We start from the raw sequence: 15,269 nt of genomic DNA on the forward strand, positions 1-15,269 counted from the left end.
AAGGCAGAAGCTAAATACAGTAGAGTTAATATAATTTGTAACTGCAGGGGCTTTCATTTGCTGTCTGCCCAAATAGTCTCCTTCATGCACTGGAGAAATGCTTCTTATTTGCTTTCCAGGTGAGAGAATTTCCTTGGCTTGTTTGTCCTACTGTCTGTCTATCATCCTAGCAGCCAGAGTAGAATTCTGCTTTGATCTGGGAGTCCATTGCAGCACAATAATATGATTGCTTCAAGGAATGTATTATTGTACTAGCAACACTAAACAAGTGTATTTTTGGACAAGTTCAAGGTATAAATGCAACAGTTAATCTGACTCTGAAAACCTTTACCGTCATTGTTTTGCACAATCAGTTTACCCTAGATAATCCTGTGCCCACTGAATTGCTGAAGATATGTCTGGTTTCCTTCAAAACTTCTGACAATTTGAACCCAGCTCATAAGAGCAACTTTCAAAAAATACAGGCTGAAATTTAGGCCCCACCGAATTCAGAGGCAAAAGTCCTGTTAGTTTCAGTAAGGTCAGGTTTTCATTTGTGATATTGATTCAGCTGCTACCTTTAAATACAACAACTTTAAGGTTGTTTCTACAGAAAGCCAGTGTCAGGTGTGTTTATTATTTTAAACCACACAATTTCTTTAGAAAAGTAAATATCTGAGTACCTTTACATTTCAACGAGCAAGTTAGGAAGTCTGACAGGAGGCATGCCTGTGTTTCACACATTTTTAACATATATTTAATTGAAATGATTTTATGGAAACTATGGAATGAAAGCTGCTTTTTCCCCCTCTCCCTCTCAAACGGCGTTTCTATATGTAGCCAGGAGGTGGCATTCCTGGGTAACAGTTAAAGGAATTCGTATACACAATTTCTCTTTTGCATATGAAAGAGAAAAAAGTCTCTTACTATAGTGGCAGTTAGTCAATTAACTGAGGCTTAAACTAATGCAATAAATTTTCTTTATATAGTCTTTGTTTTACGAGAAGTGGCAGAGTTATCCAGTAGTAGACATTAATCTTCATGATGAGACAGCAGGGATCTGGCAAGTTGCATCCATCTTCCTGTAAAGTATTTGACAGTAAAAGTCCTTGTCTTCAGTTACGTCGTTTTGTTCCTCCAAATAAGCCAGTTTGCAATAATTCATTGACCACAATACTACCCACTATAATACTGTTATAAGAACAGTTAGGAAATCTGAGGGGGAAAAAACCCAGTTGAATTTTATCCAGTCAATGAATCTTAATCAGATTTTTCAAAGTCTGATCATTGCCATTTGTGATCCAGTTGGTCTATGGAGTATTGCCATATTTAACATCTGTGTCACATCATGCCTTTCCTGTTGCCTCATTGATCAACAGACAACATGTGATGTTTCCCAGATGTTCAAACACAGCAGATCCCAAAAGACCTATTAAATTACACTGAAAGAAAATCAACATCTATGTTGTAGAAGTTTTGTTAAATTCATGTATGCCTGAATATTCACAAACTTGCTACAAGATACTTACTGATATTCAAATTGCTTTTACAAATCAGTCCGACTCTGAAATGTCCACATTGTGTATTATATAAGGACTCTGTGTCACAGAGTTGATAAAATTTTCTGTTCTGCCATATTAAGCAAGTTAAAATAGAATTAAGCAACTACTTACACATGGAGAAGATAAACCACTGGATTTTTTACTTCTATTTGTCTCCTCTTGCTGCAGGGAGAGGAGATTATTTGTCTCCTCTCACTACAGACAATGCGTCCTTGCAGATTTTTACTCAGATTTATTGATAATTATATATATTTTTCTCAGATAAATCTGAATAAATAATGATTTTTAAAAGCCTGTGCATTGCATTTTCTAAGCAAGTCAAGGCAGTATTTGCTATTCTTCAGTGTAGCCTTTTTCCACTGAAAAACATCATTATAAAGATCAAGACTTACGAAGATATTACTTAAACATTTTTTCTGTACTTGAATAACAGTGACATAAATTCTAGATGGGATTTCAGACAGCAAATGTGATCCAGCTTACACCAGCATGGTACAACATTCTGCTTTGAAACAGAATGATACAGTAATTTTAACATTACTATGAATATCCATCACACCTTTCTGAAGCTAGTGCTACTCTTCTAGCAACAATTCAGCTCCATATTTTGTGCTGGCATTTTCAGCCATGAGAGTCTCAGCATTTTCTGATGAACACAGGCAGTTATGTGCAGAAAATCGGTACCTTTATTTTGTCACCTGTGAATCAGCAGCACAGAGAACTCCAGTGCAATCTGTTTAAATCAAAGCAACATTTCTCCACATTACTACAATGACTCATCAAAAGTTTATTTTGCCTTAGTCTTTAATAAGTAGGAACATAACTACTTTAAAAAGGCAACCTCAAAGAGAGATGTTCCTTCTGTGCTTATTGATGATACCATCAACATTTGTTTTTCTCTTAAATCAAATAGATTTTACAATAGGTTGCTTCTTCTTCCCCAGAAAAGAGGTGAAGACATTTCAGTTCAGAAATGGCCCCATATTTATTTTTTTTGTATTTTCCAATAGAAAAAAGGGTTTTTTTCCCCAACCCAGCCTTTGCTGGTGGATCTGTTACCTTGCTGTAGCTCCACGAAGCAGCTCCCCCTGGACCCAGGCGCTCAGTTCCGCTGCTCAGCCCGCGGCTCCCACGGCGGCTCCGGAGCAGCCCCACGCAGGGATCTGCTCTGGGGGATGCAGGCCCTGGAGGCAGCGCTTCCACAGAGGGATCCTCAAGCAAACAGAGCAGCTGCTCGTGGGAAGTGATGCTGCTGCACTGACAACAATGAGATTCAAAGTTTAAGTGATGTTTTTTCTGACTTGGTCAGAAAATGGAAATGTTTCCATTTAGGGCAACAGACTTGTTCAAAAGAAAACGTTTTACAATGGTTTGCCAAGTTGAAAACTGTAAGTGAGGAGGAAATAAAAATTAGTAATACTGGATTAGTAATACTCCAATATTTTCAGTTTTGTCTCCACTGTGGAGTAAGTTTGGACAGCCACATCTTTACTTCAATTTACACACATAGCTAATTTTTGGTGAGCAGTCTAGCTGCTTGTCTGAGAGCACTGAGTGCCCAGGTATATGTTAATTACAAAACCTTTATTGTTTTAGTGATGCCAGCAACAACATAGGCACCTAAAAGTTACAAGATCTCCAAGTTGGAGCTGTCTAGGAGTCCATCCACATGGTATAATTTGCAAGATTAGGACTGCTAATTTTCAGAAACTTCAGAATGACAGAGCTCCATACACAAAAATGTAGGTTTCTGAGTTTTTAAAATTAGAGTATCTACTTATGGTATGGACATATGTAACTTAAAAAAAATCTCTATCTAGATCTTGAACTTACCTGAATCATTTATATGTCTTTGTAAAAGAAACACATAATTAGAATGATCTTTATTAATGGCATAAGACCTAACACACTTTTGTTTTGTTATTGACACTTGCAGAACAACAGCCAGAGATTTAGCAAAGTGATGACAGAAGGTATGTGCAGTATTACGGAGAAGCATGTGGAATACAAACACAGGAAGGAGACAAGAAAAGCGAGGATCTGCATAATGGTAAAGCAACACATATGGAAAGTCAGCTTGAGAAGAACAGTCACATATGCCAAAAATAATTCACTAGTTACATTTAGTTAGAAGATCTGGGGAGCAAACATAAGCATCCTAAACAACTGCAGTAGGTTAGCCAGAGTGTCTGCTGGCCCCAGGGTCACATATTCCTGCTCTAACTGCCAGCAGCATCCCTTTGGAATGAGGAGCTTTCCAAATGCTGGCCAGTGCTGCTGTGGAGGGAAAACTGTCTGTTCTTTTCCGTTTCTCATGATTTCTTATGAAATGTATACTGCAATGTAAAGCCCTTTCAGAAATACCTGAGCCAGTTGATCTGCGCAGAATGCGCTGATCTGCAGAATTGCTTGGTTATGTTCTAGAAACAAAAGTGTAATGTTGGTGTGTGACCAATTATATATCTTTTTGTTTAATTATAAATAATTATTTCATTTAAATATATAGAAAGGCTGCTAAAACAGCCACATGATTTAACCTTACCATCCCGGGCATATTTTGCAGAAGGATTTTCTGTTCTTGTTACTGGGATCATTTGCTGTTGGCATTGCTTTCACAGTGTCAGCTCCCAAGTTTGTTGTATGAAATCTGTAAAATAATGAAATGGATGACATTTGGGACTGATTTCACCAAGTGTTCTAGTCCTTTGGAACTCACTCTGGAACACTGTTTTATATTACTTCTTTTGCTTGGGTCAAAACTTAAGAATCAGTGTCACAAGTTTAGCAATCCCTTCCTTTTTCTAGAATTGTCAAACTAGTGCTTTATTTTGAAGGCTTTCTACAAGTTTGCTTTTGTAGAGTAGGTTATTGGCCAACTGTTCTTTCAAATGGCATCATTTTCCTAGAGGATCATCTTTTCCAAATGCTTGTTTTCTAAACAATTTGCAAGTATGCTCTCTTCCTGTGACCAAAACCACAGCCTATTGCTACAGTTTTGACAACATGAAAACTAACTAGGTAATCTGCACTGTCATTACATACAGATAATCCTTACAGACCATTAATGGATATCACACCACGTCTGAGAGTCTTGATCACTGTTGTTTGTAGTTGCTCTTGCCCTGGATCAGGTGAGTACATCCAAAGTCTCCTTCTAATGCCTTGTGTTGAAATGTATTTCATGATAAGCTGATACACAGTAATTTATCTTTTCCTTAAGGCCTAAATATTAAAAAAGAAAAAAAGCTTTAATAATGTAGTCAGCATGGCCCAGAATCAAATACAATAGAATTTCATTGCAAACTCATCTTTCCTCCCTTTTTTGTTGTTTTCTTTTATGGCAGTAACCACCAAAGACCCAGATTATATTTCAATGGCAGTTTTCATTATTTTTAAGAGACATTCAAATTAATGTGAATGTAGTTGGCATCAAATTCCAAGTAAATTCAAATGCTAAGGTGCCTCTATATAATTTAAAAAATACCTCTAGTTTCCATTTTGCTGGAAACCTAATACTTCATGTGGCTGCTACTGCAATTTCAACTCTTACAAGATGATTTGTTCATTGAAAACAAATCACCTATGAGATTTTTTGTCATATCTATAGATTGAATTTCTGATGATAGTGTTTTTCCCATAGTATCAGCCACACTGAAATGCAAGTGTATTATAAATTTAACCTTTTATTCAATATTCTCTCCTGTTTAAATTTCACTGGACCAATTTTCAAGCACGGTTGTCCCATGTGAGCAGGCAGTGCATATTTTCTAGTCACTACCTTGATCTGAGCCCAATTAGGAGTTCTCAGTTTGTGCAAATTTCATTGTCCATTTTAGCACACATGATTCAGTAACATGTTGGAGCCATTATGAATTCCTCTCATGCACTTTAATGTTTCCAGAGTAGTGGAAGTGTAATTGTTGCTTGAATACCCAGACATCTAGAACTTTTTCCCTGAAGGTCCCCTCTGTGAAGTATTTTTCACTCTGCCCTAGCCTGTCTTCTAACAACTTTATTATAAGCTTTTTTTCCATCATGTCAGCATTTACCTGAACCATTTGCCAAGTTTTTTTGTAGTATTTCTTATTTCTCTTATTTTATAGACTAAATCACTAACTTTGCATAAATCTTAAGGATTATCATTCAGCAAATTACAATACTTTTTTTTTTCCATGTGGTAAAACTATGACATTCTAGACATTCCTTAGCCACTGTGTATTGCTGGCTACAAGCTATAACTTTTACTTGTTACTGAACTGAATACCAGTGTATTTCAGGGTGCCTCCACCAAGTCATCAGTTGACTACACAAGTTGGCTCATTAAATAGGTTTTCACCTTGTCTGTATCACTGAACAATTAGGCTATGGCGTGAAATTCCCACTTGCAAATTTTTGTACCCCTTCATCAGACAACATGGCTGCTATCCTTGGGCTACAAAAAGGATTTTTTTTTAAAAAAGAGAAGTTGTAGACATGCAGCCTTACTAAAGTTCTTTATCTAATCCAATTTTACAGCTAACACCCACAGCAACTCCATAATCCATTCATTCCCTTCCACAGAGATTTATTTCAAACTCCTTCCTTCTTTGCTCTGGTCCAGCTGTTCCTAAAGCTGAAGATTAGCCAAAGCTGCCTTGTCTCCCTAATTCCATAGTACACTAAGAGCTTGCTTTAATTCCTTTTATGGAGCTCCAATATCCTAGTTTAGGCCTTATTTCCTCACCTGAGGTGTCTACAAATATGTCACTAATTTAAGCCATAACTAATTTGGCCCTGACAGTTAACATCTTGCTGCCAGTTTCAATCAGGGAGGAGAAACAACTGCTGAAATCAAGTGTCTGTGGTGTAATCATGTTTACTTGTAAGGATGACAAAAATGCTCTTTCCCTAGACACAGGTGGCACCAGATAACATGGTGATGGCAGGCTTCTTTCGAACATTTCCAAATCCCTGAAGAACTTCACCTAACAGTTTGTCTTCCAGAGCAAATGTTGACTGGTGCTCTCCTCTTTGCTTTCTCTTCTGCCTCTCCTCTACAGAGAGTCCTTTGTCAAGTAACAGCCAGATCCTTAACTCATTAATGTGTTTGTCTTTGCACTTGGTTCCTTAGTAGTATAATGATTTTTTCTAAGAGGTGGGAATAGCAATTTCTTTCTCCCAAATTACAGTGTGACAACCAGTATGAAAGTTCTTGTATTTTTTTTTCTTTGCTATTCTAAAGAAGCAACTCTATCATATTCTGAAAATGTTTTTCTCTCCTAACCCAATCAAAATGCAGTGAGCATGACAGTGAGTAACACAGAGTCCTGCTGCAGCCAGCAAAGCTTATCTCTGAACTGCTCCCCAGGTCCCTGCGTAAGTTTCAGCTGAATCATAACTCCCAAGTATCCTTACAGCCAGGATCAAGCAGCATTATCACAGAGCTTATCTTCCCCAGAATGTAAGCATCGCTTGGAATTGCTCTACCATGAGGGCAGAACCACATCTCTAATTTATATCAGCACATTCCTGATACACAGTCATATTTCAGTATATAATCTGTAAATCCCTCACATAACAACCAACCAAACAGCTAAAACATCCTTTCAGCAGAGCTCTTTCTAGTCTATCTGCTCTTTTGAGTGAGAGACTGTGCCTTTGGAACCCTGAGCAGCATCACTGCCGGTATGGAGTCACACGACAAAGTGGATATTTTCTGGTGCATAGAACCAGCCAGGTGTGTTCTGGACTGCTGCAAGAGCTTTCATGTTTCAAGAGCTATAATTAAATTACCACCTACAATAATGGATCTGAGGTTAATGAGCTCAGAGATGCTACGTTGAACCACAAGAAATGAGACAGATCCATAATGAGACATTTTCAGCCTTATTCAAAATAAGACAGATAAAACTGGGCAGCTGACTGGCCTTTTGGTGCCAGGGCTGTGCGCCCCACCAGCGGGTGCCCTGTGGGTACCCAGGCGGTGCTCCCCGTGGCAGAGTGCTGTGGGTGCGCTATGGGTGCCCAGGAGATGCTCCCCGCAGGAGGGGTGCTCTGTGGTGCTCTGTGGTGCTTTGTGGGTGCTCTGTGGTGCTCTGTGGGTGCTCTGTGGTGCTCTGTGGGTACTCTGTGGTGCTTTGTGGTGCTCTGTGGTGCTGTGTGGGTGCTCTGTGGTGCTTTGTGGTGCTCTGTGGGTACTCTGTGGTGCTCTGTGGATGCCCAGGAGATGCTGCCCGCAGGAGGGGTGCTCTGTGATGCTCTGTGGTGCTCTGTGGTGCCCTGTGGTGCTCTGTGGTGCCCTGTGGTGCCCTGTGGATGCCCAGGAGATGCTGCTCGCAGGAGGGGTGCTCTGTGATGCTCTGTGATGCTCTGTGGTGCTCTGTGGTGCTCTGTGGTGCCCTGTGGTGCTCCCCGCCGCCGCCGTGCCCTCGCCGGGCCGGCGCAGCCCCCGCCCGGCTCCCGCCGCTGTCTCCATGCGACAGCGCAGCGTGGGCGTCTCCCAGCGCCTCATTTGCATAGCCCAGCGAGCGGCCAATGGGCGGGCGGCGCTGCCGCTTCATTTGCATGTGGCCGGGCGGCGGCCAATGGGGCGGCGGCGGCCGGGCGCGCGGAGGGCGATGCTGGCGGCGCGCGGGCGGCGCTGCGCGGGGCCGGGCGCGCGGAGCTGCCGGGCGCGGGCGGCCCTGGGCCCGGGCGGCCGCGGGGCAGCGGCGGCGGGACCATGTCGGTGGCGGGGCTCAAGAAGCAGTTCCACAAAGCCAGCCAGGTACGGGGCCGCGGCGGGGCCCGGCGGGCTTGGCTGCTGATGGGCGGTTCGCCCGGCGCCCGCTCCCGCACGGGCGGCGGGTCCCTCCTCCGTCTGTGGCAGCATCGCCCTGGCACCTCCGGGGAGTGTTTCCTCCAGCCTTACCTCCGGGCCCGGAGCCTGTGCTTTTGCCTGTCAGCTGCCTGTGCTCTTCTCACAGGAGAAGCTTGCTCCTTCCAGTTATTTTGCTTGGGGCTTCAGGTCTTTCCTTTACTTATTAACATTTGTTATTTGGTGATGGGTTCGTGTTCGTGTTTTGAGGCCTCAGTTAAAGCTACAGTCTGTATAGTAGCAGCTTTCCCCTAAAGGGTTCATTGTTTTGATCTGCCACGAATTGCTGGTTTATTATCCTACCTGGAATGCCATGTATTTGTCCTGTAGAGGGTATCAGATGTTTCTAGAGTTTTCCCTCCTTTTCTAGATGCTGTACTCTTCTCTAGAGTGACTCTTCATCTTCTTCTGACATCTTTATCTCTTTTCTCTTTTATATGTGCTTTGCTTTAATAGTTTACCTCGTTTCTTTTAAGAGAGAAGCACCTTTCTGCCAAGCAGGAGCTCTGGTTGGATTCCATGGCAGGATGGTGCCAGTGCCAAACCCTGCATTGATGCAGGGGCTTCAGGACATGGCTGCAGTGGGATTCTTCCACTCAAGGTTTTTGGAAGTCTCAGCTGCTTTGCTTGCTCATTCCACATCAAAGAGATCTGTATATCTGCTGGTTGTCATTAATGATAATGGTAATATTGAAATTAGTGGCTGTAACCTGTTCAGTAAAATCTTACAGCTGCTTTTGTCTTGGTGAGAGTGAGGAAAATAAAGGTTCATTGAGTGCTTGGCTGTCATCTTGCTAGGTCTTCCTTCAGCTATGTAGCTTGTCAGCAGCCCAAGTGCAGAATCTGCACTTTATTTGGATACAGAGATGCTAAATATTTTTATCTAATGTTTCAGTAGTGTGCTCTCTTTCAAGGAATGTACTGATCCTGAAAAATGTTGTGAATTGGTATCTTTTAGTTAATTTTCACTGTTACTTTGAGAAAATGCTGGACCTGTAGAGTAAACAAATCCAAGGACAATTTATTAAAGATTTTGCCTTGTTTTGCATCATATCAGATGCTGGTAAGTGGTGCAGCCTTTGCTGTAGTGAGCTTGTAACTCAGGAAGCTGAAGATACTTCAGTGAGGAAGTTTGAGAGGTAACCACAGGAAGAACCCTCTTGTCTAGCAACTGGTAACAGTGCAGGTTACTTAATCCTGCTCAGATGTCAGGTAAACAAACAAAAGGATGGGTGGGATCTGATAAAGGTAGTAGTAATGGCAGAAAGGAGATGTAGAATATATTGAATTTGACTGCATCTATTGGAAAGTTGTGGTATGACTTCCAATATTTAATGCAGTAAGAAACTGCAATGCATAACTCATAAAAATGTTTTTCTTCTCGGGATGGGTCAAAGGTAAAAGTTTCAACTTATTTTCAAATGAACTGAGGAAGAAATTTTAAGTCAATTGATTGAAAAAGTCTGTAGTTATGGAAATGTGTTTACTAGAAAATTAAAGTTGAGGAATGAGATACTGGAATTTTTTTTGGTACATAAGGTAATAGAAGACAGTTCTTAAAAGCTCATTCTGTAATAATTCAGATAAGATGTTGGGCAAAATAGTAGTGAGAAAATAACAAATAGCATATATATGTAGTGGATCAAAACAGCCATGTCTAAACAATGAAAGTGCTTATCTCTGGCACACAGAGACACAGTCATGCCTATATGTATTAACTTGTTGAACTAACAAAAATAAGGTGGGACATGAAAAATGGAAATATTGGGATTCCATCTTTTAGAAGAATTATTTTACAAAATGCTAAAACAAGCAAATGCAGAGCATGAGAGGTATTTCTCTACAGAAGATTTGTTAAATTTCCAAGTACTGTGGGCTCACTTAAGGAGACAGAGACCTTTGTGTATTGAGTGGATGAAAGATGCCAATGGTAACTGTTAGCAGCAGAGACAGGCATTGCTTGGAGAAAGAATGAAATTAATTCCTTTAGTGTTCCCAAAAGAGAATGGGGGCAGATGACAAAAACTGGCAAATGTCCCAGAGGACATTGAGGAATACTGGAGGGAATGAGACTACTGTCAGGACACGTGATTAAGGAATAAGAATAATATCTGAAAGCTGACAGAACCTAAGGATAAAAAATCTGCAAGTGTATTAAGACAGTCTGTATTTAATGGTTCATTCATAAATATGAATAAATATCCAAAAAATGACAAGATCCATATATATTATTTCCATGCTAAAATAGACTTCTGTTAAATGGAAATTACTATTTTAATGAAATATAGAGTAGTATAGATACATAGTTATAAAAGTAAAAAAAAAATAGAGTTATTCTAAATTCTGCTTGCTCTTACTGAACCACTGAACTTTTTTGCAAAAAACTTCATTTCAGTTTTGTGCTTGTAAAAAGCCTGTGTGTCTTTATGTAAAGCTTTTGTTGACTAGGGGTGATTACCTTTGTGTGTAGGCTTAAATTCTAAGTGCAGGAGTCCAGGAAAACAAAAATTACTTATTTTATATGCAGTTGAGGTTTCTGGGATGTTTGCCTGATCCTTGTCAGCTTGGTTTGTCTGAAGTTACACTTAAGTAAATGAGTGTTTGCTTTATTAAAGGTCAGCAGCTAACTTTGTATGGTTACTAATGCCCTTGCCAAAATCAGGCACGACAAGCTATTGCAAACATGGCTGGTGTAGTAAAAAGTCACCATGGGTCTGTCTGTTTGTAATTCAGTAATTCACTGGAATTACTGGATGGTTCGGATGGTGTTCCCCTAGAGTTTCTTAACCGGTTGTATTTTTTTTCCACTAAAAATTGCATGTTCTAGTTAAAGATCTAGATCTAGTGCCAGGCAGTGAGATCTAGAAGACAGCTCTTGGGTTACAGTGTCAAAATTTACTGCAGTGAGATCTGTACCCAGAGGGAGTAGAGTTTGTGCTGTTTTTCTGTATATTCCAATATATAAAGCTGCAGTGCTACTCCATTATCTGTCCCCTAATAATTGCTTGCCCTGGTGTCATGGAATGGACAGACCCAAAGCTGAGATGGATCTCAAAGTTTCTGTGTCTGTTATGAAGTGATAACGCCCTTCGTGTTCTTAGAATTTTCTTTACTATGCCTTCTACTTCAGTTGTAAGTTTATATTAAAGTTCTTCAATTGAAAGTGTACTTCAGTGAGAATCTCTTCCATTCTCTTAGTTAAATATCAATGATGACTCCTTGAGTATAACTCATTTAACTCATGAAATCCCAAGAAGAACCTATGAAGTGTCTTACCACCTCTCAATGGCTGATAAGCAAGGGCAGGCTTTTTCTGAGGGCTGATTAATGTGCACCTCCCATGAAATTCAGCTTTTAAAAAAATTATTATTTTTAAAAATAAAGTTTAGTGAAGTTTTGTTTGCAGTGAGAGTTTGTGTCCTGTTGCTTTCAGGCTCTGCCAGATCGGAGCTGTTTTCCTGTTTTCGGTTTGAAGGCTTTTGATGTAGGTGTGTTTATCTGCCTGCTGCTTCTGCAGGCCTGGTTCTCGTGGTGGTTGTGCATGTGGGATAACCCAAGTGGAGGGAGGACTGCATCTTCTGGTGTGTACTGGGAGTATTTTTAGAGTTTAGAAAAGCAGGAAGCACTGAGAGTGAATAAGAAAGCGTTAATAGGTGTCAGATACATTTCTGATTTCTGCTGTGTTCTAAAACCACAGCCAGGCTAGGATCCCTGTGTAAAGATGTGTGATTTTTCAAAGTGCTTGGAGGCTGGTGAGCTCAGAACCTCACTCCCTTAGGGTGTTTTGAAAGCTCAGCCATGATATTGCCATAGGAAATCTGTTGATTTTGAATTCACACTTTTAAAATATAATTTTTAAATTAATTGTAGCTGAAGGCTATGTATGGAAGCACTTTCACTTTCTACAGCTTATGTTGTATTTCTTAGGCTTAGGTTCTCAGAGGTAGTGGAAAGCAATGCTTCTCTGAAGAAATACATCTGCCAATATTCACAATCATTGTCTTATTTGTAATGTGGTCATCAATAGCTGCTGTATCCTCTGCAGACTGGGTTCTTAAACCTTCTCCATTGTCACTGAAGGAAGAGAGGCTCCAAGAGAGTGTGAACCAGGAGCTGGTTCTGTTGTCTATAGACAGAGCCTAAGGGGAAGCAGATTTCCTAACCAAAACAACCAAAATCTGTTACAACTATTTTGCTCTTTGAAAGTGATCTAACCTAGTGTAATAAATATATAAATAATATGCTCTGTGTTTTAATCTCTTATGTATCCTGAATGGCATTTGTCTTTTCAAGTGCTGCATTTTTTTAGCAATTTTTAATTGGCCTTTTTCAGTTTTTTAAATATTGTTTAAACTTTCAGCTATCACCAACACTTGCAGGGATGCTGCTTCATATATCCCAGATTTCCGCTTCTTCTCCATTGATTTATGTGGTGTTTTGATTTCATCTATTGGAGTGAAGACCAGATCAGAATCAAGACAACCTTGTCCCCCAGACAGAATAAGTTGTGTGATTGGATTTTGTTGTTATTAGGGGTGATGCTGGTGTTTTTTGGTGATTTTTGTGTTCTCTTGACTCTTTTTTTTCTGTTATTTTGTAGATAATAGCCTAGACACCATATTTAAGCCTTTTTAAAATTCCATGTTGACATTGAGTTAATACACAAAAAGCTTCAATTACACAAGTGCTTGATAGCAAAGGAAGTACTTTGGCAAACTTTATACAAAGACAACTTGAACTTGACAGTGGGACATGAAAGGAAACTTTATTGCCTACATCCAGCTATATTTATTTCCTAGGACTATAAGCTATTATTGTGCAGTCTGTTAGAGATACTGTTCTTTCACATCCACTGTGAATTGGGCATGATATATCCATGACAGTAGTGCAGAGAAAGCTTCTGTCCTCTTCCTAGTTTTTATTAGATAGTTGGATTTATTTTTCTTCAAATCTTACAGAATTGTGGAAGAAGGACAGTGGTGCAAAGGACAATAGAATTTAGTTTCTTGTCTGATACATTTTAAAATAAATAACTGTGCTTCTGCAGTTGTATCTATCAGCTGCTAAGGTAGCCTGGCAGTAAGGCAGAAGCGTAGCACAAGGAAGCTGTGAGTGCTTCAGTTGGCATAGTACAAGCTAGCAGAAGGTAGAGGCCGTGTGCTCTGCAGCCTTTAACACTGCAGCTCCCAAAGCCTGCAAGAGTGGGATCATAATGCAGCAACTCAGAAACCCAGCAGAGATGCAGCTGCCATTTGGAAAGAGGTTATGTCTATTTTGCCCATAAAATATTTATATATAAAAGTCTAAATGGCATTGCAAAAGAATAGAGAGTGGCATAACAGGGAGGGGAGCTGAACTTACTCCTTGAATTCATCTCCTTTTATAGCTTGGCTTTGCTGTAGTGTTTTGCATAGGCATCCTGAAAGTTGGAGTGAGAGCTGGCACTCCATCGCAAGCTCCTGCTGCTGCCTGAGTCACTGCGGCACATGCTGGGTAATGCATTGCAGTGCAGGCTCCTGAGAATCCTGCAATGCTGACAAGCCAACAGCCAAGTGAAGCCCAGCAGCACTGTGTTGAGATTTTCTTTAGCAGTGCTTGGAGTTACTTGAAGTTGCAGTGCACCTGCACTTTCTGTAAATACACATGTAAATAAAACAAAAAATGCATCCCATTCTTCATAGCTTCTGTAAAAAATCATACAAAACCTAGACTTGGTCTTGTAATGATATTGTTAAGATCAAAGTGCTTCTGTTTATGTTGATCCCACTTTCACCCCAGTTTATTGCCATAGTCTGATTCTATATTGTGCTGAGTTCTTAGTGTTGGTCTCTTTTCTCTTCATGGAGAGGAAGGCACTGCTGGAGTTTTATGACTAGTTGACAGTTGAACCTGTAGGTTTTGACAATGCTTTTTAGGAGCCCACTTAGAAAAGAGCGATTCAAATGTCAGGTTACAACTTCAATTTGATCTTCTAAAGCCCTAGTGTCCTTTCACTGTGTACATGTTTCTGTTATCAAAGTTACTAAGAGTTTTATGCATTGATGGGACAATACACCAGTTAATTTCCTGCAGCATCTAAGACAGCAGCAGCTGTGCACGTGAAACTCAAAAATGACTCGGCCTTACATACTTGCTATTCAAAGGACAATGCCAAGCCTCTGAGGAGAATCAATTCTGTTTCCTTATCACCCTAATTAAGGTGCATTTTTGATACTGTGCTTGTTTAATGATCTGTAATGACTACAGTGAAATTAGTCTGGTTAACAACTGAACATGACTTAAGAATTCAGGACTCAAAGGAAATCAAGGGGGTCTCAAATTCTGTTTTCTATTATTGCCAGTGTTTCTGTTCTTATGCAGTCAGGTTACAGATCTACTCTTACTTACCTTTAAGATTAACTGTTTATCATTTTATAGATCTTGCGTCTGAATAATACCTACTTGCTTTTTTTCTCTGTATGTTGTACTAACTACCAAGGATCCAAAGGGCCATATCTACTGCTTTGTTCTGTATGGAGAATACAATAATCATGGCATTTTCATTGGGAATTTGATGATTAAGAGTTTCCCTTCAGTGATCTCTTTAGCTGTAGTTAAAGGTTTCTGTTTCATGGGACTTTGTTTGTTTTGCTACTGATGGATGGATGAACTGACTTTTTTGTAGGAATTTCTTGCTCCAAAGCCATGTGCCCCCCCAGAGGAGGACAGAGCCTTTTGACCTCCTTTGCACTAGTGCTTTATAGCTCGTTGGGGAATTCTGGAGGGGTCTGTACTCTGTAAATTTTACTTGGAAATTATTTCAGTTTTCTCTGTCATTTATTTAATTTGATAACAGTGGAAGTCAGTTCTGTGTGAGTGCGGAGGAAAGTTCTTTTCTGTCCTATGGATGGAGT

At 40.1% G+C, this 15,269-nt stretch overlaps 1 protein-coding gene across 3 annotated transcripts in view; it reads left to right on the top strand.

Moving 5' to 3' along the window:
* Positions 1-3,477: 3,477 nt before the first annotated feature.
* Positions 3,478-15,269, top strand: part of SH3GL3 (SH3 domain containing GRB2 like 3, endophilin A3) — a 46,423-nt gene continuing 34,631 nt past the window's right edge. Inside the window, exons 1-2 of one of the 3 annotated variants that reach the window (XM_021537568.4) lie at positions 3,478-3,591; positions 4,586-4,672. Coding sequence is in view for 2 of the 3 variants with exons in the window: in XM_021537566.4 (XP_021393241.2) it covers positions 8,242-8,526 (285 nt within the window). In the remaining variant the exon portion in view is untranslated. Of the gene's footprint in view, positions 3,592-4,585; positions 4,673-8,189; positions 8,527-15,269 lie in introns of those variants that run through there. The other 2 variants (XM_021537566.4, XM_021537567.3) reach the window with 2 other exon arrangements.

The sequence above is a fragment of the Lonchura striata genome, chromosome 10, assembly GCF_050655825.1.
Source record: "Lonchura striata isolate lonStrDom1 chromosome 10, ASM5065582v1, whole genome shotgun sequence".
NCBI lineage: Eukaryota > Metazoa > Chordata > Aves > Passeriformes > Estrildidae > Lonchura > Lonchura striata.